Below are 21,202 nucleotides of genomic sequence, written 5' to 3'. Positions count from 1 at the left end.
CATTATTGTGCTTGGAGTTGCATGAAACACATTTGGCAAAAACAAAACCTAAATGGCATAAATGTGTACCATATTCGAAAGAGCTCAGTGAAACTGCCAGGAGTCCACATGCATTTGTAAACGACTTAAAGCAGACATGTAACTGTGAAATGTGTGTCTGTAACTGTGCTTAGGAACAGAAACATATGCTTGCGGGGGAAGAAAACATCAGTAAGAGAGCATTCGCATGTGAAGCGTCTACACAAAAAAGGCGCGGATAAACACAAGATAGTTGTTGGAACATTTGCGTAAAAACACCCCCCAAAATCGTAGTGGTTTATTATGAACAGCATGTCGAAAAGAGTGGATGTCTTTTACTGATAATGGCTCACTCTTGATTCTCAGACTTATTGCTCTTTTGAGGGTCGGATACACATGTTTTAGACACCTGATGTGAGCGGAGCAACTTGTATTTTTTGTTGTTGTTGTTTTTTCCATGTCAGTAGTGTTGGGGAGACCTAAGGCTATGACCGGATGCGCCTCCTCCAGCCTTAAAAAGTTGCACAGTGGAGTTCAAACATTGAGCGGCCTCAGTCGATTGATACGCTTGGCTGAAAAAGAAAGAGAGATCCATTTTGGGGCGGGGCGCATCCGTCAGCATGGACAGACAGACAGAGGTTTGTATCCGTCCAGAATGCAACATCAACAACAACGACGGTGACAACAACGAAACAAAAAAAATCAGAAAGGCAAGCTTTCAAGAAACGGACTGTGAACTCTCACCAAAAACCCATAAGGCCAGTGCGCCCATCCATCCGACTTTGGCCTCTCCCGGCTTGGCCTTTCCCTCTCCCTACCCACACACACCCACACAGTTTTTTTCTCAAAGAGCAGAGGAACAGCAATGAAACAAAAAAAGAGAAAAAGACAAGTAGAAGAAACAAAGGCGCTTTTTTTGTAACGTCTATGGCATTTGAGAGATGTGCCAGGTGATGAATCAAGTCCCTTGTCTCCAGGCCGTGCTGTACAGGCCCCTTTCTTCCTCCTGCTCCAGGGCGTGTCTGTCTGGTCTGTCTTTCAGTCTGTCTGAGTTCCCCCACAAGGGGGCTGCGCACGAACCCAGAACGCATGTGTGTGTGTGTGTGTGCGTGTGTGTGTGTGTGTCCTGGGGCCGTGAGTCAGGATGGCTGCTGCTGCTGCCTCGAGTGTCTCTAATCTACCTGGGTTGGTTCTGCACAGCATCTCTTTTTTTTCCAAGTTTGTCGGTATGTCGGTCGGTTGGTCGTTCTTCTAATTGTTTTTTTTTTCTTTTAAATCTTCATCTTTCATATTGTCCTCTTTTTTCTGTTACGTATTGTTTTTTTCTCCACTGATCAATGCCAAAAAGTCCACGGCATAGTTTGGATTTACTAAGACATATTAATATCCCAACAATCTTATCTTTGCCTTTTTTTCTCGTTTCTATTCTTTTGCCCACCCACCCCATCAAACGCCCACACCTCCACTCCACTCCACGCCCACCCCCCGCACCCCTGCCCTCACACACACCCACCCCAGAGTGAATGAAAGTTAACCTTTCCATGGCACTAGCTTGGCAATTCAGCACAGTTTCCAAGGCAACGTCACATATGCCTTTTTCATGGAATGTATCTCATTATATCCACAGTAGTCCACATCCATTGAGTTTTAGGCAGTTGCTTTTTAAAGAGTCCTTTTTTTCAAAGAGAAGAACAAAAAAGGCCAGTGTGAAAAAGAAAGAAAGAAAGAAGAAGAAGAGGGAGAGGAAGAAGAGGAGGATAGAGGAGGAGGAGAAGAAGCCAACTCAAAAGAAAGAAAGTAATTGTCTTGAGATTCCCCACTGGCGAATGGCAGGTAGAGGTGTTGGAGAGAGTTATAAGAGGGGGGTGGTTGCGGGTTGAGACGGGTGGGGCGCAGGAGGGGGGGTTGGGTTTAGATACATCGGGCTTTTGTGCTGTGCTGTGGTTCTTAAGAGTTGATTGTCCAGTGTCATTTGTATCCTCCGCCCCCTTTTTCCATAGCAAACTGTGGACGTCTTCTCCAACACAGGTCTGATAATCAATACAACTCCTCCCACCCACCCACCCACCACCCCACCCCACCCCATCCCACCCCACACCCTTCCCAATTCCGTAACCCCAGTCTCCCAATTACCCAAAAAGCCCCCTGCCACCTCCACCTCCACACCACCCCTCAGCTGTGTGCATACACAGCTACATAAAACGCATTCTGTCACATACACACACACATCCACGCAGGCATTCACACAGACTTTCAAACTCCAACCTCAGCATTTCCTTGCCCCCATCACCCACACCCCCACCCCTTCTTCCTCCCCTCCCCCTCTTCTCTTCCCAGGATGCATCAGTGGCGGTCCTCAGCTGCTGCCTGACATCAGGTTAATGGCTTGCTCCAGTTTGTGCCGCAGCTTGTGTTTGCGGCAGTAACCATCCCTGTCCAGCGACGTCAAGATCTGTGCGGAGAGAGAGAGAGAGAGAGAGAGAGAGAGAGAGAGAGAGAGAGAGAGAGAGAGAGAGAGAGAGAGAGAGAGAGAGAGAGATGGAAAAATGGAAAGGAGTGGGTGGAGGAGGAGAAAAAACACAAATGCAGAGCAGAAGTCAGACACAAACTCCATTAGTTGATAGCAATCTGCTAATTGAGCTGTGTTTTAATAGAAACACAAACAAGTACTGGAACACTAGACGGTTTATTTATGGTGCTGCACTTTTAAATGTCGGTTAACATGCAGTATATCACCATAGCAATCACACGTGCAAAACATCTCTGACTGTGCATCTACACTCAACAGTTGATAAGGATCTCTAAAATGTGACTTAAATTGTAAAATGTTATTAGTTTTTCGAATTCTGCAAATGTGCTAAAAGCAAGATTATGCAAAGATTTTCGTAAAGAAACCAAGCTAAGTCTTTAAAGCAATATCCAGGTTGGTGCACTGTAATATTTTCCTACATTTCTGAATAATTCTGACTGGGCAGAGTTGCTCCAATAAGCAGTATGATTTCCTGATGGCCCTGCATAACTCTTATGTTTTCCACATCTGTTGCTAGGGGCTGCCACCACAAATCCTTCCCCCAGCTAGAACGGTTCCATCTTTGAAACGGTGATCTGTGTACAGTGGCGCAGATTTATATACAAATATGCCTTTACCAATATGACACTGAGGAAAATGTGCGAGTGACAGACATTCGAGTTGACATCCTGGTGGTTTTCAGCGCATGCCATCTTGGAGGGTTTTGCCCGTAAGTACATTATGAGTCGACCAAACGGTCCCCTTACTTGTGGTGCAGAAGCATTTTCTGGCTGTGCTAACCCAACATTTTCGAGAAAAGATATTTGGTTTGGAAGAAAACCATGAAACCTTCCTTCTCCTTTTTTTGTTATATGCAAGCATCTCTGACTACAAGACACTGTGCTGGTACTGTTTGGTGTGTCTGCACATGACTTAGGCCTGCTGACCTTGTCTTCAGAGGGAGTAAGTGGAACCTGGTGCAGAGCAAAGCAAAGCCGGTGTTCTGTCAAGATACTGTTGACTGCTTCGTCTAAATGAGCTTCCAGTTGGCTGTTAACGTACCGTAGCCAAAGAATCATCTAGTGGAGTAAGATACCCCAACCCCCCCCACCTCCCCAATGCAAAGGAGTGGGCTCAACTTCTGTCTCCTAAGGGGGTGTTGTCCCCTCCTCCTTCTTCTCTTTCTGTGGTGTTTGGTGGTGGCTTGAAATAAGATGTGTGCTATCGCCATCTATAGCATCTATTCTCAACCTAAAGTCTCCAAAGGTCTCCTAACCACAGGTCTCCTAAAGGGGTGTTCACCTGACGTCACATGGATCAAGCAAAACTATTGGGCTTGATGTATGTTACTTTACTTGACATTTTTTTTTGCCGTAGCCCTAACCAAAAGTCCAAAACTGCGGATTAGTTTGTAGCGAAGCTCGACAGGTACAGGTAGGCCATATCGACGAGACAGCGGTTCTTACCTCCTCCTTGTACTTGTTGATGTAGAAGTAGAGTTCGTTGAGGGCGCTGAGTGTGTTGAACTCGGTGCCATGGAGACGTGACTGCTCCACCAGATAAGCGTCCATGTCCTGATCGCTGATGCTCGGCATCTTGCTGATATCTCTGTAATACCTGCCAAGCGGACACACAAACACACAAAATGTTAAAATACAGTCTCACACGCACACACAAATGCAGTCACATACGCATGCACGCACACACACACACACACACTTTTTTAAATGCTGGGCATCTTGCTGATATACTTATACCTGCAATACCTGCTACATGGACACACATGGACACACACCGACACACACACCGACACACACACACACACCGACACCCACACACACACGCACACACACGCACACACCGACACACACCCCGACACACACACACCGACACACACACACACTTTTTTAAAAAACACTGAAAATGGTTGTTCTTGCACTTGGCCTCTACGTCATGCACACTGACAGATGGGCAGCATGTTTACTTTTTGGGGCAGATTAAATGGCATCATTACTTTCACCCCAGTGCCGTTTATGGCACACTGAGTGCGCGAACAAACAGTGGAAGGGAAGGGTCCGCAAGACAGAGGACTCCGAGTGGCTTTTTTACTGCCCCGAAAATTGGAATGTCAGGGTGAAACACAATGCTCTAATCACTCCTAAAGCCTGGAATGGACTCCCTTTCCCAACGCCCCGGAAATGACTACAAATGCGGGGCAGGCAGAAGTAAATTTAGATAACGCTCACCCTGAGCTTGGCTGGGCTGGGGTTTTTGCAAATGCTGAAGCACCCTGGTCCCCCTGTACATCCATCAGAGTCGGGTGTTTTTTTTCAGTTTTAAAGTTCCATCCTCAAGTTTGCTTTTCCTTGACATTCTGCTCTGTCAGAGAACACCTCATGTGATTCTGCTGTATTACAGTATTTATGCAGTGTCCATCACTAACGCAGCAATGCTAATGCTATGCAATAACTCTTACATTTTTCTACATTTCTCAATACACGTGTCACACTTTCTATGCATGCATTAAATAAAACGTCACATTTCAGTCAAGTGAATGACACCCTGAGTGACAGTGCTGCTTAGTTGTCAGAATCTAGGTCAGAATTATATTACAGTTAAATGCACTGAAATGACCGTGACAGAGCCCTACCATTACTGCTCCCATTACTGTATCAGGGTATGGGATGTTTTACCACATGCACATACCATCTGGACAGAGTGCTACAGTCTTAACCTTGCCCAGGTAATCTCAGACTCTTAAGACCCCCTACAGCACACCACTCCCCCCACCACCTGAAAACATGCCGACTTGTGCCCCCATGCCCTCGCATACAGCTTTAATCATTAGGCAGAGTTTACAGTAGAAACACTGTCAAATGACAATGGCAGACCAGTACCATTACTGTGGCTATTGTAGCTTGGTGCGGGACGTCAAACTGCAGGCATGCAACATCTGGTCAGTGGAAGAATGTTAACCTTTCCCCCTATACCAACCCTGCCATCCATCCTCCCCCCAAAAAAACATGCCAACATGTGCCTGGGTGACCTCACCTCCAGCTTTGATCCTTACAGTCTTTACAGTAGAGACGCAGTTAAATAAGAGCGACAGACCTCTTCCATTACCGGCCACACTACTATGGCTTGGTAGGCTAAGTCTGCGGTGGGCACTGAGGCGGCGGGCACTGAGGCGGCGGGCACTGAGGCGACAGGCATGCACCATCTGGTCAGCGAGCCTTTCTTAACCTCTCCCCTACACCAAACCCCGCCATCCACCCCCCTCCCCCCCAAACATGGCAACTGGTGCTGCCTCTGCCCCAGTGCCCTTAGCTCTCAACCCGCTCCGTGTAGTTGAGGATGTCCTTATGCCCACACACAAATACACTCATGCACGCAGAAATGTACAGGCCTGCCCTGTCCTGCCCTCTCTACCCAGCCCGTGTAGTTGGGGATGTCCTTATGCACATGCCCGCCCGCCCGCACGCACGCGCACGCACACACACACACACACACACACACACACACACACACCTGCCCTGCCCTGGCCCTCACCTCTCCACCCAGCTCTTGTAGTTGGGGATGTCCTTGGCGTAGAGCAGCTTGTTGGAGGGCGAGTCCTTGCCCAGTCGGTGCTCGGAGGTGGAGCAGGAGTCCATGAAGGTCTGGGCCACCACCGACAGGCATGCGTCCGTGATGCTGTTCTTGTGGATGTCGAAGACGAACTGGGGGTTCTTGATCACGTTCACCCAGAAACGCAGAGGCAGGCTGTCAGGACAAGATGACATAAGAAAGAAATAATTATAGTACACTTAGCTGATGTATTTATCCAAAGCGACTTACAGATATTTACAGGGTATTGGTTACAGTCCCTGGAGCAATGTGTGGTAAGGTGCGTTGCTCAAGGGCACTTCTGCCTTGGATGGAGGCACATGAAGAGGTAAGGTTGGGGCTTTGATTAAGTAAAAAAGCTACAAAGACGCTGAAGAAGGCTTAGGCCTGTCATGCTAACCCAGTAGATTAAAACTGCAAGAATTACACCCGAGAGCACGGCTTTTTTACAAAACATGAACTTTGCTGTTTGCTTGCACCCGAAAACCTTGTAAGAAACAGTTGGGAGTTGAGCGCACTTTCTAAAAAATAGGTTGGGGTTTGAACCTGCAACCCTGTGATCTTAAGACCACCGCCCTAGCCATTAGGCTATGGCTAGATGTGAAAACATGAAATTCTGTTCACACAGAAAATTGTCTTGAACAAAAACGACAACTTTTCTGTCAAAGAACAGATGAGACAGGAGAGAGCCATGGAAAGAGATGGAAAGAGGAAAGAAGAGAGAAGGGAGGAGAAGTCACAAAGAGCCCATTATCATTATGACGAAGCACTTTGATGGTTAGACATATTTTTCAGTCAGACGGAAGTGGGCACGGATCCATTTCTCTACAATCCACCACTGGCCACTAAAATGCCAGCCAGCATTCAAGCTACACAAAAAAACCTTCAATTACAGCCGATCATTCCCTTTAATATTGTTTAACAGGCCGTCATTATGGCTGCTCTTATATGGCTTCAAGTGCTTTTCACAGCCATAGTTAATTAGAGTGTGCTAATGAAGCAAGCGTGCCACGTCTCCCTCTCTCTCTCAGTCTCTCCCTCTCCCTCGCTCCCCATGTCTGCAAGGATTACACAGCGAGGGGGCCATGGTTGCAGTGATAGCATGCGTGTATGGGACTCTGGAATGGAGCGAATGGCGTGGCATGGCTGTAGTAGTAGTAGTAGTAGTAGTAGTAGTAGTAGTAGTAGTGTGTGTGTGTGTGTGTGTGTGCGCCCGTGTAGAAGTGTGTGTGTGCTTGTGTGTATGCATGAATGTGTCTGTGTGTATTTGCCTCACTCGCACGCACCTGTTCTATCCAGGTGTGGCATGATCAGTCACAGTGTGTGTGTGTGTGTGTGTGTGTGTGTGTGTGTGTGTGTGTGTGTGTGTGTGTGTGCGCGCGCATGCACGTGCGCATTCATGTGTGTCTGTCTAGCCCCAACCAGTTGTGTCATACGATGGGGTGGGGTCACTGATCTGAAGGGAGGCTAATCTGGTGGCTTTCAGTGTTGTGCTTGTGTGTGTGCTTGTGTGTGTGTGTGTGTGTGTGTGTGCTTGTGTGTGTGTGTGCTTGTGTGTGCTTGTGTGTGCTTGTGTGTGTGTGTGTGTGTGCTTGTGTGTGTGTGTGTGTGTGTGTGTGTGTGTGTGTGTGTGTGTGTGTGTGTGTGTGTGTGTGCTTGTGTGTGTGTGTGCTTGTGTGTGTGTGTGTGTACGTGTGTGTACATGTGTGTGTGTGTGTGTACGTGTGTGTGTGTGTGTGTGTGTGTGTGTGTGTGTGAGGCACCCACCAGTTGCTCTTCCAGGTGTGTCGTACGTCTGGGTCGCTGATCTGGCGTCGGTCAGCCTGTTCGTCCAGGAAGTCGAACATGTACTTGATGGCCAGTGGGAGCGCACTGCCCCTGTGAGCCGTGCTGAACACCGTCTCAAACAGGTCATCCACAAACTTCTGCAGCGTACCCTGTAGTGACATAACACACACACCCACACCGTCTCAAAAAGGTTGTCCACAAACTTCTCAAGAGTACCTTGAAGTGACCATTGATTGAGAACCAGAGATGCAATCATGCAATCAATACTCAGACTCACACACTTGTGCATGCACACGAGCGCAGACATATGCACATACACAAACACACGTGTGCAAATGTAACGGAGGCTAACTAGCACAGAGTTGGCGTGGAACGTTGGTAAACCTCCCTCCGATAGCCTCATACAGTCTCGTGCCGTTGGGCCGAGAGACTAGTCTCTTGGCCCAGCGGTATCGTACTGTGTCTCCCATTGCCGGACCGTTGTAGTTGACGAGGATGCAGGTTCGATCCCCGAGGGGGGTGAACAGGTGCAAGATGACCTCCATCACACAAACACACATGCTCTAACACAATTTTCAGCAGGGTACTTGATCGTGACATTCCATACACACAAGTGGGTTACAATAATTTATATGCATCTACATATATACATGTACTGCCACACACATTGAAAACTAAACACACAGTCAAAGACACAATTTGCCCTTCTCATTCTCAAAAGAATTTTGTACTTGCAAAAATACTTAACTTAAAAGCTACTTAACATAACACACACACAGGCACATACACACGAATCCACACACTGTATTCTCATATTTAGTCTGGCAGTCAGTCAGTGGCTTGGGCCAGCCGGTCTAGACCCAACGATTTCTTGCATTACCTTAAGACAAAATGGATTACAATCCGAGACAACCTTTGCTGCGAATGCCCAACAACTTGAAAAGCCCTTTAATCGAATGACTGGCCGAGTTTAAAATGTTTCAAGGATGGCCAAAGGGTTCCTCATCCATTATTCTGCCCCAGACACTCCCACTTCCAAAGCTTTACAAATGACCGGACAAAAGAGCGTTTTAATACGGGCTGTATCACATATTTATCTTCATGTTCTGAAGTCTGACTCCAGACATGGCATACAGACAGGGTGAGGGGCTGAGGAAGTATAGTGGCATAACTGAGGCGCAGTGTGCACAGCAGACATAACAGCAAGGGACAAGAACCCACACATAGCGTTCAGGCCGACTGAGAACCGTGCAAGAGCCCGTTCCCGCACCTAATCGCGAACCGGCCGTCGTGTTCATGCCACAGATATTTGCGTTTGCGAACTGGAAAGTTGGTTCGCAATGCGAACCGCAAAATAGTAGGTTTTTCTATGCGAACCGTGACAACAGCATGGACGTCAGCCGGTTCATCCGGGTACCACAGTCACGTGCGGACAAAGTTCAGAGCCCGGTATGAACACGGCACTTTAGTGCTGAACGTAACTGGTGCGGGCACCGACACCGGCTCCGTTCTGGTTGGCCTGAAAGCCCTCACAGAGAGCCAGGTTCAAATTCGGCCAAGGCCAATTTCCCATCCCTCTCAATTTTTGTGCAACTCTTCACTATCCTACTGCCACTAGACATAAAAAGCCTAATACCTGAAAAATAAACAGACTAAGGAACAGTCTGGTTTTAATACCATTACAAAAGGTTTGTCTACTTCTACTATTACTATTACTACCTAATGCTTGTATAGGAGTGCTTCCTGGACTAAGAGAACGTGTGGTTGAGGTACAAACAGAAGTAAATCTTCTTCTACTACCATTAGTACTACTCTTTGTACTACTACCACTACAGCACCAGTAGCCCTCCTCTTTGTACTACTACAATTACTGCTACTACTACTAATAATAAACCGATCAGGTCTACCTTGGTGGCCAGCAGCCTGGTGAGGTAGATCTCGGAGACCATCTTGCTGCCGCGGTCGCCCTCTCGTTGGTCTGCATGCTCGTGGTTCTTGACCAGGTGCCACAGTTTGGTGCCCGTCTCCTGGTCTGGCGTGATCATGGGCGCCCGCGAGCGCAGGCTGTCGGGACTACTGGACGTCCGCAGGAGCGACTCTGGAGGAGGAGGATGTTTTTGTGAATAAAAATTGTACTTTGTTTTGTGTACTGTGGATCCATCTATGCTGCTTCACTTGACACCTTCATTTCCCTCGGGATCAATAAATGTTACTCAACTCTACTCTAATCTAAAAATGGATTGTTCTTTCTTTTTATCTACTGTGTTCTATTTTACTATTCACTACACTACATCTTTCAACATCTTTCTATTTAGCTAATATATACCTAACTATTATGGGATGTTCTCAGAAGCAACTCTTAACGAGGTAGAGGAGGTGTTGAGGACACATTATTGTTTTATGGGATTTTTTACAAATAATGTAATATTCTTTTCACAATTCTGATGTTTTTTTCTTTAAATAACAATTTAGAAATTAATTTGATTATTCTCTGTATTAACGATTCTACTTGTCAATGAAGTAAGTAATTACGTCGACAGAACAGCATGAACTCATCTTAAAGTATTTTGAGTAATTTTTATTACAGTGGTTTACAGAAATATTAAGTAATGGCAATCTATAAATGTAACACAGCTCTTTAAGTATGATAAACATTATACTGTACAAGCAACACACACCGGGGCAGAAGTAGTAATATTGACCACCATAGAGATCTTAAAGGATTCCAATAGGAGCTATTCATTACAGTTGGGGAGAGAGCTCGATGACAATGGGGAGCAAATAATCTGGGCTAACATTTTACAAGCCCCTAAGTCCCCGTGAACAGGAGCCGTGATTGACTGGAGGATCTCTGCTGAAGAGCCTTTGGTTGATTTCTGCATAAAATCTCCTCATCGACTTGGCATTGACTTACCTTCCGTGGTGTTTCCCTAAGGACTGAGGTGAAATGGAGGTACACCCAGCTGATCAAACAAAGAAACACCGTGGGAGGAACACATTTTCTCAAACCCAATGTCATCACCTTGAGATGAGATCTGAGCCGAATTCATCCCTTATGCAGTGTGCAATATTTTCGCAGTAAATGCACATCTATTAATTTTTTTTACGACACTCAAAGGGCTGCATAGAGCAATAGGCTTCATATGATCTCATTGACTACCAGATGGACATATCTAGTGGATCTCCACAGATCTATACGAGCACATGAGCATATGGATCTCTAGGGGCCTCCAGAGATGGCTTATTGTTTTGCGGTGAAACAGCTCCCGTAATTTTATACACCCGTAATGCTCCCCACTGCTGCTGCTGGTGTGAGGCGGTGGTGGAGGTGGTGGTTTTGGCGGTGTCGAACCACTGTGCACCACCACAACCCCCGTGTGTGTGTGTGTGTGTGTGTGTGTGTGTGTGTGTGTGTGTGTGTGTGTGTGTGTGTGTGTGTGTGTGTGTGTGTGTGTGTGTGTGTGTGTGTGTGCGTGTGCGTGTGTCTGTGTGTCTTACCATATCTGCTGAGGGAGCGTGTGAAGGTGAACGAGTTGGCGATGTTGTAGGCCGACACCTGCTTCTGGACCAGAGCGACCAGCGAGCCGTCCGTCACCTGGGGAGGGAGGGAGTGAGAGAGGGAGAGAGAGAGGGAGAGAGGGTGAGAGGGAGAGGGAGAGGGAGAGAGAGAGGGGCGAGCGAGCCAGGTGTTACTTTACAACCAGTAGTATACTGAACCGGGACATTAACTCAGCACAGGGGCATGTACAGTATGTGATTGATGAACAGGTTACTTCATCTTAGTGATAACGCCAAGATGCATGGGGAAACTCCATCTGCAATCCATCAAGGAGAAGTTCTGCATACATTATTTGATTTTGATTCATGGTTCTCACCAAATATTTATACATATGAAAATGATTTCAGGTTTATTTTCTGTTATTGAAAATAAAATTTGATCTATACTGTCTATTAAGACTATAAGTCAGGTGATCCCTCATAATCAGGAGCATACTAAACCAGAACATGAATCCAGGCTCTTGTGATGGATGTGCATTGCCTCCAATCAAGTAGCACAATGGACCAATACAAACAGAGGGGTCAGTGACAGAGGCAGGGCTTTCACATCTGTACAGTGCTAATGGCAAAGTTCAGGGTGAAATTAAATGTGTAATCCATTAAGGAAAAAGGTCTGCACACTTGAAATGGTTTGATAATGCTTTTTACCCGAGCCACAAACAGAATAGGGTTTGTTCCATGACCGAGAAAAAAAAAACACTTGAAAATCTGTATTATTTCTTATTGAAATGCATCTAATCTCTACTCTCTTGGGGGACTATGCACACCAGTACTCTTGTTATGGGTCCAATTAATTTAACATATGGATTCACTTTTATCTGGGTCATACCTTTTTAATAAATTGCTTTTTAGTGAATGGCAGTGCTCCACATGCAGGTACTTCAGTGAACTATGTACATCAGTGCTTCAGCACATCGGAATAATAAAAGTCTTTGATGCTTCACTGGGTAGCCGGGCCAATGTAAAAGCACATTTCAAGAGCTCAACTCTTCGCATGCGTTGCTGGATTTCACTCAACCATACAAAGGCAAAAGTGTTGCTTTTCTGTTTTAGGTTGCTTTGGATAAAAGCGCATGATAAATGAAAATTAATGCGATATGTATCTGATGTAATCTGATGTAAGACAACAACCCATGCGAGTAATTAGGTTGCATAAATAATTTGTTGGCTATGAATCCTTTCTACAAAATGTATTGTAGACCATTTCAAAGGGCCACAAAAACCTTAGCTTCACAGAAAACTTTATTTTTTTCAAATTCAGTACAAAATGTACAGGTTCAGGGAGAAAAATAAGCTCCTTTATCCTTGGAGTATGGCTGTTATTTCTACTCCCGGATAGAGGCATTTGAGTGGCTTTCAAGTGCACTTGAATTTCACCGCAATTACACGAATAATTGGGTGGAACAATTCTGCTCCATCCCCAGTAGTCCCTTGTAATCCACAGCCAAATGTTACTCCAGCCCCAACTCTGCATGGAAGGTGCGTTCATGCACTGTATCCTCAGGGCCCTAGCCTTAAGAAAAATCTCTCAATGCTAAAACTCTCACAATGCTATCTATCTCACATAGCCCTAAAAAAAAACACACACACACACACACACACACACACACACACACACACACACACACACACACACACACACACACACACACACACACACACACACACACACACACACACACACACACACACACACACACACACACACACACAATGGAACAGCAGCAAGAGTGTTTCAAAGCTCCAGAACATTCACTCTTACAAGGATTTTTTAGTTGGGTGAATATCTTTTTTTGGACAATGAAGTTGCTCTTTGTAGTGCACCTTTCAAACCTTTGTTCAACCATTTTATTAATTCAGTTGGATTTTATTGATTTCATTCATTTAAGGTGGACCTATTAAAAAAGAACCTCCATTCTTCCCCGCCAAGTGCTTTTGTCTGGCTCTTCCGAACACTGAAGCATACAGTAGATGTCAAGGGAAAGCCATTAGAGAGAGCTGTTTTGGGGGAGCTAGCGAGTGATTGAGGTGCATTTGCCCTGACCTGGTAGTGTGGCACAGAGTGGATCAGTGGTTCTCAACCTTCAAACGTCCCCTGGACCTCATCCTAAGCCTCCCAACACCCCCTTGACCTCATCATGGCCCTGGCAACGACCCCTTAGTATTAAAAAAATGAAACGGACTAATGCCACCAATGGCGACCAAGCACCGCCCCCTCTCAATTGTATCCTTCTCAACACCCTCCTAGGGCTCCCCAATGCCCCCCTGTGGGGCTGTACCGCCCCCGTTGAGAAACACCAGAGTAGACAATAGTAGATGTGAAGAGGAAGTCATTTGAGAGAGGTGTTTTTGCGGAGCGAGTGAGGAGAGCAAAGGAGGTGCATTTGTCCTGACTGACCTGGTAGTGTGCCAGCGTGTTGAGTCTCTTCCAGTCGCTCTCGATCTTGGTGGTCACGTCCTCGTCCTGAAGAATGATCCGGGTCAGCCGCCCCTGTCTCCACTCTGGAAGATGAACGGGGGTGCGCGGTCGCCGGGGCAGGTGAGGAGGAAAAAAAAAAAAGAGTTGAGTGAGTGAACACGTTTCACACACACACACACACACACACACACACACACACACACACATACTGTCACACACACAAACACACTGAAAAACTGTCACACACACACTTTCTCTCTCCCTCTACCAAACACACTTGCTCAAAAACACTCACAACCTTATTCTCTCTCTCTCTCTCTCTCTCTCTCTCTCTCTCTCTCTCTCTCTCTCTCTCTCTCTCCTCTCTCTCTCTCTCTCTCTCTCTCCTTCTCTCTCTCTCTCTCTCCTCTCTCTCTCTCTCTCTCTCTCCTCTCTCTCTCTCTCTCTCTCTCTCTCTCTCTCTCTCTCTCTCTCACACACACACACACACACACACACACACACACACACACACACACACACACACACACACACACACACACACACACACACACACACACACACACACACTAGAGGGACTGATCAGGGACTGATGCCCCACCTCCATCCCCCATTTCCTGTTTTTCCTCCCTCCTCTCCTCATCCCTCCATCCGGCGTGATATAGTAGAAAATGTGAACTAAACAGGCGAGGGGCCGACACGATTCATGGTAATAGTTCTTTGTGCATTATGCAAAGTGGTACTCTAATCTAGAACTAATGAAAACCTGCCACTCTGTTTTAGTGACTTTCGAATGGGAGACGACTGGCGTGGCCATTAAAGCCCAAAACAATTTATGCCCCGTTATGAATCAAAAGGTGTGTGTGCGTGTGCGTTTGTGTTTGTGTGTGTGTGAGACTGCGGGGAAGTGGAGGTGAATCATCAGTGAGGTGGGCGTGAAAGTGTGTGTGTGTGTGTGTGTAAGAAAGAGATGGAGAGAGTATGTGTGTGCATAAGAAAATGTGTGTGTGTGAGAGAGGGAGAGGGAGAGAGAGAGAGAGAAACAGTGAGAGAGAGAGAGACAGAGAAAGAAAGTGTGTTTGTGAGAGAAAGATACCATGACAATGTCAGACTGTGTGTGAGAGCGCTTGAAGGTGTGCGCTAATAGGGTGCCTGAGGAGGTAGGCTGTCTAGCTTTGTGTGTGTGTGTGTGTGTGCGTATGACAGGGTCAGCGTATATGTGTGTGTGTGTTTTTTTTTCTCCGCTTACCCAGATCCATGTCGTCTGCCTGGGGTCGCTGGGAGTAAGGGATGCCCTTGTAGGCGGCGTCCAGGAGCTTGTCCTTCACTTGGGTTATGGTGTCACAGTTAATCACCTTCACTGGGATCTCCGTGCCGACCTCGCCCTCCGGAGGGATGCACATTAGTGTCTAGGAGGAGAGAGGGAGGAGAAGGACACACACAGACAGGGGTTTTACACAGAGGAACATGTACACGCACGCACACACACACACACACACGCGCACACACACACACACACACACACACACACACACACACACACACACACACACACACACACACACACACACACACACACACACACACACGCACACACAGACACCATACTGTAGGTTTATACATATGAAGGCACTCACGTGCACGCACACACACACAGAGGTGAAGCACGCACGCATGCACGCACGCCACACACGCGTGTGCAAATAACAAGACACACATGCAAAACACAGGTTTACATTAGGGATGGTACAAACCGCACCGAAAACCGAAACCGTACAATTTACACTCATACCGAACCGAACCGTGCAATCCATCGCAAACCGCAATTCATGTACTGCCCAGAAAAATATGTAAAACAGAGATTCTAGGAGTATCTTATCCAGTCTCTCTGATTAAAACATTAGCGTATAACCCCAAATCAGAGGATGACACAATTAAAATCATACCATTTTCACATTATAAGCCTATACAAACAATATGTAGGATATATAGTGATAAGTCAGATTCAATTAGCACCATTTATCATGAACTAAAAAAGAAGAACCGTAGAGAACCGAAAACCGTGACCTTGACACCGCGATATGAACCGAACCGTGAATTTTGTGAACCGTACCACCCCTAGTTTACATACATGGTTGAATACACACACAAGGACGTTGGGACACAAACAGATAAACAAACAAACACACAGAGACACTCGTACACACATAGGATTTGAGCATCTGTGCAGGCAAGGTACATGTGCACCCTTCTCAAGGTGACAGAGATAAACTGGATGCTTCCCAGCCAGACAGCACAGCTGTAAGGTTTATGTGGCATACACCGAAGGCCCCACATGATGTGATGTAAACTCAATCATTCAAGCACACACAAAAACAAACACACACAGGTGCATGCACACAGACACACGCAGACACGCAGACACGCAGACACACACGCGCAAACCACACACATGCACAGGCACACACAATGTGGGGAGAGATGGACACGCACGCACGCACGCACGCACGCACGCACGCACGCACGCACGCACGCACGCACACAGACACAGACACACACAACCAGTGGGAGCAGTGAAAATCTGCCGTGAAGAACATTCTCTCCCACTTCTCCGCTCTCTCTCCTTCCCCCACTCATTTTTCTTTTCATCCGCCTTTCTCACCATCTCTAACCTTCCCCAACAATTTATCTCTTTATGTCCTTCATTTTCTTCTTTTTTGTTTCTCTTCTCCCTCCCTCCCTCTGTTTTTTTTTCAGTCTCTCTCCGTCTGTCTCTCTGTTCTCCCTCCCTCCCTCCCCCTCTCCTTCTCCCTTCCTTCTCTCCGTCTCTTCCTCTGTTCTGCCTCGTCTCCCTCCCTCTTCCCCTTAGTAACAGACGAATTGTGGGCTTTCCCTCAACCCTCTCTCTCTGTCTGTCTGTCTGCTGGATTTCTCACAAGAGATCAATGCCTGCCCATTCTCCCTCATGTCCTGCGCTGACCGATCGGCAACCCCAAATAAACACTGCAAACTGCATGCGTACGTTATGTCGACGTTGAGAACTCCATTCACCCTGCTTATCACCATCGCTCATAGAGAATATGAGTGATTCTGGAATGCTCTAAGACAACCCCCCCACACACACACACACCAGCAGGATCAATACCACCATGGCAGAGGCCCATTGACTCGCCAACAAACAAGGATTTATCGGGGGCTTAGGTAGAACAAGACGTACCTACGCCATTCAAGGAAGAGACACACTTGCATGAAGGCAAGCCTCATTCAGTCATATGATGCAGCTGGGGCGCATTGCATTACAATACATCATGTGCGGGGGATTTGGCATAAATATCATGTGTTTGTGAGTGCACAGGCTGTGTGTGTGTGTGTGTGTGTGTGTGTGTGTGTGTGTGTGTGTGTGTGTGTGTGTGTGTGTGTGTGTGTGTAGGTGTAGGTGTAGGTGTAGGTGTAGGTGTGTGTGTGTGTGTGTGTGTGTGTGTGTGTGTGTGTGTGTGTGTGTGTGTGTGTGTGTGTGTGTGTACACTTGAGGGTATTGTCAGCGCTGTGATTAGACAATTGAGGTGGATCTGAAACGTCCACATCAATCCAATGCGTTATTATAGCGGGACTAAATGGAATTAGTTCCCCTGAAATATTGAAAGACATTTGTTCAGCGGATGGTGCCGCTACTGTCACCTTGAGACTAGTGGTTTTAGAGGCACAGCCTACAGGCACAGCCGAGCCAGCGGTGCAGTCTGTCACCACCAACCAGCAGAGAAGCCTCAACGAGTTTATCTTTGAGCAGACACAGGCGCGCACGCATGCACGCGCGCACGCATGCACGCACACGCACACGTTCACGCACACACACACACACACACACACACACACACACACACACACACACACACACACACACACACACACACCCCCCTTGTCCTGCTGGGACAATGCCACCATGATAATGTTGCCACAACAAATGTCTTTGTCCCACTGAGAATACCTGCCGTATGAAAAAGACTGGAAAAAGGAGAATTCTAGTCATTCTTTTTTTAAGTATCTTTTAGGGCTTTTCAAGCCTTTATTGGCTATTATCAGACAGGACAGTGGAGGAGAGACAGGAAGTGAGTTCAGAGAGAGAGAGAGAGAGAGAGAGACGGGGAAGGGCCAGCAAAGGACCCAGGCCAGGAATCAAACTCAGGTCGGCCGCATAGTAGACGAGTGCCCAACCGCAGGGCCAATTCTGTCCATTCTTCACATATATCTAATCTGTTGGCGGCAAAATGTTTCATCCCTGTTGCACCAAGTTTGCCAATTCCGTTGATTTCCAGGAAAGCGGGTGCTACCAGATATGCATTTAACCTTCTCTGAAGCTCTTCATGTGCATCAAAACGCTTTTGAGGGAATTGATTCTCATTTAAGAGCAGTCATACAGGCCCTTCCTGTATCATCCTCTGTCTTGTAGCCGCTATACAGCCATGACAACACCAGAACGCCCCAATGCTAACCAGCCAAATGTCTGTCCCACAGAGAATACGCTACCTGCCATATGACTAGTCGTAGAAAAGCTCTGAAGGACCTGTGATGAGGTCACCTCAGACCAGACTGAAAGGCTCTCTCTTTCCCTTAACAGACGGCCCCTGTCTTGCTCTGACAATGCAACCATGACGCATGCCATCATGACAGCGCTGCCACATTACCGGCAGCCGAACGCCTTTGTCCCCACTGAGACTACCTGCCACACAACTCGTCCTCAAATAGACATGAAGGACTTGCAGGACGTTTACCTCAGACCAGACAGACAGACAGATAGAACCTTCCTGCCCCTTTCACCATGACAACGATGACCCAAGATCACTATGGCAACAGTCACGCTCACCAACAAAACATCTCTGTCCCGCTGAGACAATCTACCGTACACGTCATTGTTAAAAAAATGACCTGAACGACCAATAAGATCCCATACAACACAGGCCCTTCCTGTCCCGCCCATCATGACAAGTCCAGTATGACAACACTGTCACACTTACCAGCAGAGCGCCTTTGTCCCGCTGAGGCTACCTACTGCTGTACGATTTGTCATAAAAAAGATGTGAAAGACACATTGGAGCATCGGTTGTTAAATCATCCTTCAAAAAATAATCTCAAGCACCAGCGAACGTCCTCTAGGGGAGTAAAGGGAGGGGTGCTGTGAGCAGGCATAACCATCATCAAGCGTAGAAACCCCCCCCTGAATTTACGAACATCTTTTTTAAGGCCGAATTGCGTATGTGGGTTGTGGGACATGGGGCACAGGCGTACAGATACAGACAGACACTTAACCATAAGCCTGTGACAATAAAAACTTTAAAGCGCGGCCTCATAAACCAATACTAACCACCCGTCGGATGACCGTGGTCCTCGTGAATTAGCCACAGTGTCCTGTTTTAGCCTGAACAGATGAGGGGGGTCAATAGTTATTACTATCCAGGCCCCCTTTGATATACAGTGGATGGACAGGGCCCTGTTTGGCATGCCATGAGGATAGTTCATATCAATTCATAAGGCGACCTTTAGTGTGTGTGTGTGTGTGTGTGTGTGTGTGTGTGTGTGTGTGTGTGTGTGTGTGTGTGTGTGTGTGTGTGTGTGTGTGTGTGTGTGTGTGTGTGTGTGTGCATGTGCGTGCACATTTTGCTCGTTTCTGCTTGTGTAAGCGGGGGTCGTACACTCACTCATTTATGTGTGTGTGTTTGTGTGTGTTCATGTGAAATTCGTGTGTGTGTGTGTGTGTGTGTGTGCTTGTGTGTGTTTATGGAGAAGTGTGTGTGAGTGGTGTGTTAATCAGGTGATTACAGCGATGTGCAGCTGTTAAGAGCAGAGTGAGCGGTCGGAGGGATGAAGGAGGAGGAGGAGGAGGAGGAGGAGGAGGAGCAGCATCTGCAATATGGCCACTCTACTCTACTCTACTCTACTCGCTGATCATTAAGCAATAGACTATTTCCCATTCCCCCTCCCCCAACAAAACCAACATGGAATATCAACCACATAAAGACAGATTCAGGAACACGCAGGCACGCAATCCCATCTCATTTTACATTAACACACACACACACATCCCATCCCACCCTACCCCACAATACACACACACACACACACACACAGGCACACCTAATCCCGACACACACAAACGCACGCACGCACACCCACACGCACACACGCACACACACACACACCACCGCCCTCCTCTATCCTCGCTCCTGCCACTTCCCTGAAAAATATTTAACAAGTGAGGAGAGTTTGTGATTAAAACCCAATTACACAGCAAATTACAGCGGTTTTCTTGCCCCAGTCTGGCCGGACAGCTATATTTAGGGGTGCTTGGGGACGAGCGGCAATGCTGATTGGCCAGGGGACCCCCTCGGTGAGGAGATTAGGTTTTTAAACACCCAAGGACTCTCCTCTCCTCTCCTCTCCTCTCCTCTCTTCCTCTTCCTCACGCCACCGCTCAGGGCTCGGAGAAGCAGCAGAGAGCTCGGGGGAGTTGAGAGGATAAAAACGAAGGAGCTTTTTTTTCGTTTTCCTTAAAGGGCCTTAGTCACAGTAGAGATGGCTCTTCTCTCACACAGGAGCGGTCCTCTCGTGCCCAACATCTCAGACTGTAACTAAACAGCTAAACAGGGTGGGGGATGGGGTTGTCTGTGTCTGTGTGTGTGTGTGTGTGTGTGTGTGTGTGTGTGTGTGTGTGTGTGTGTGTGTGTGTGTGTGTGTGTGTGTGTGTGTGTGTGTGTGTGTGTGTGTGTGTGTGTGTGTGTGCGCGTATGCATGTTTGTGCGTGCGTGCGTTTGTTTGCCTGTGTGCATCCTCTCAATTCTGGACCTAATACAGGCGTGTGTGGGACTGCTGACCCCCAATGCCCCAGTTTCAAAACACTAGGCTTGGATTACCAAAGCTAAGGGCTCCCACTTCCTTCAGATCAGGGTCTGACAGGTGCAGAGGCATGGAGGGGTTAAGGCCCAATAGTCATACAGGCACAACACCACCCCCCCTGCAACCAGACATACAGCACACATGCACATGGTGCCCATAATCACATTTATATGGTAAGACATACTATTTGTGAACCCCATCGGCTGGCTTATGCATGGTGGTGATTGTGCTTGAGGGTGTGCGCTTGTGTGATAGGGTGTGTGTATGTGCATGTGCATTTGTTACTGCATATTATTAAAATAGCAATGTGTGTGTATGCACATGAGTGTACATGTACTGTGTGTGTGTGTGTGTGTGTGTGTGTGTGTGTGTGTGTGTGTGTGTGTGTGTGTGTGTGTGTGTGTGTGTGTGTGTGT

At 47.1% G+C, this 21,202-nt stretch overlaps 1 protein-coding gene across 1 annotated transcript in view; it reads right to left on the bottom strand.

The window, feature by feature from the left end:
* Positions 1-2,150: 2,150 nt before the first annotated feature.
* plxna3 (plexin A3) overlaps positions 2,151-21,202 on the bottom strand; it is a 234,280-nt gene continuing 215,228 nt past the window's right edge. The window contains exons 25-32 of the mRNA XM_063208712.1: positions 15,148-15,307; positions 13,878-13,981; positions 11,420-11,516; positions 9,829-10,019; positions 7,901-8,070; positions 6,077-6,289; positions 3,994-4,144; positions 2,151-2,470 (exon numbers count right to left, since the gene is read on the bottom strand). Of these exons, the coding sequence (XP_063064782.1) occupies positions 2,375-2,470; positions 3,994-4,144; positions 6,077-6,289; positions 7,901-8,070; positions 9,829-10,019; positions 11,420-11,516; positions 13,878-13,981; positions 15,148-15,307 (1,182 nt within the window). The 3' untranslated portion in view covers positions 2,151-2,374. The remainder of the gene's footprint in view (positions 2,471-3,993; positions 4,145-6,076; positions 6,290-7,900; positions 8,071-9,828; positions 10,020-11,419; positions 11,517-13,877; positions 13,982-15,147; positions 15,308-21,202) is intronic.

Source organism: Engraulis encrasicolus, chromosome 10 (assembly GCF_034702125.1).
Source record: "Engraulis encrasicolus isolate BLACKSEA-1 chromosome 10, IST_EnEncr_1.0, whole genome shotgun sequence".
Lineage (NCBI taxonomy): Eukaryota > Metazoa > Chordata > Actinopteri > Clupeiformes > Engraulidae > Engraulis > Engraulis encrasicolus.
This window is presented reverse-complemented; position numbering and strand designations above follow the sequence as displayed.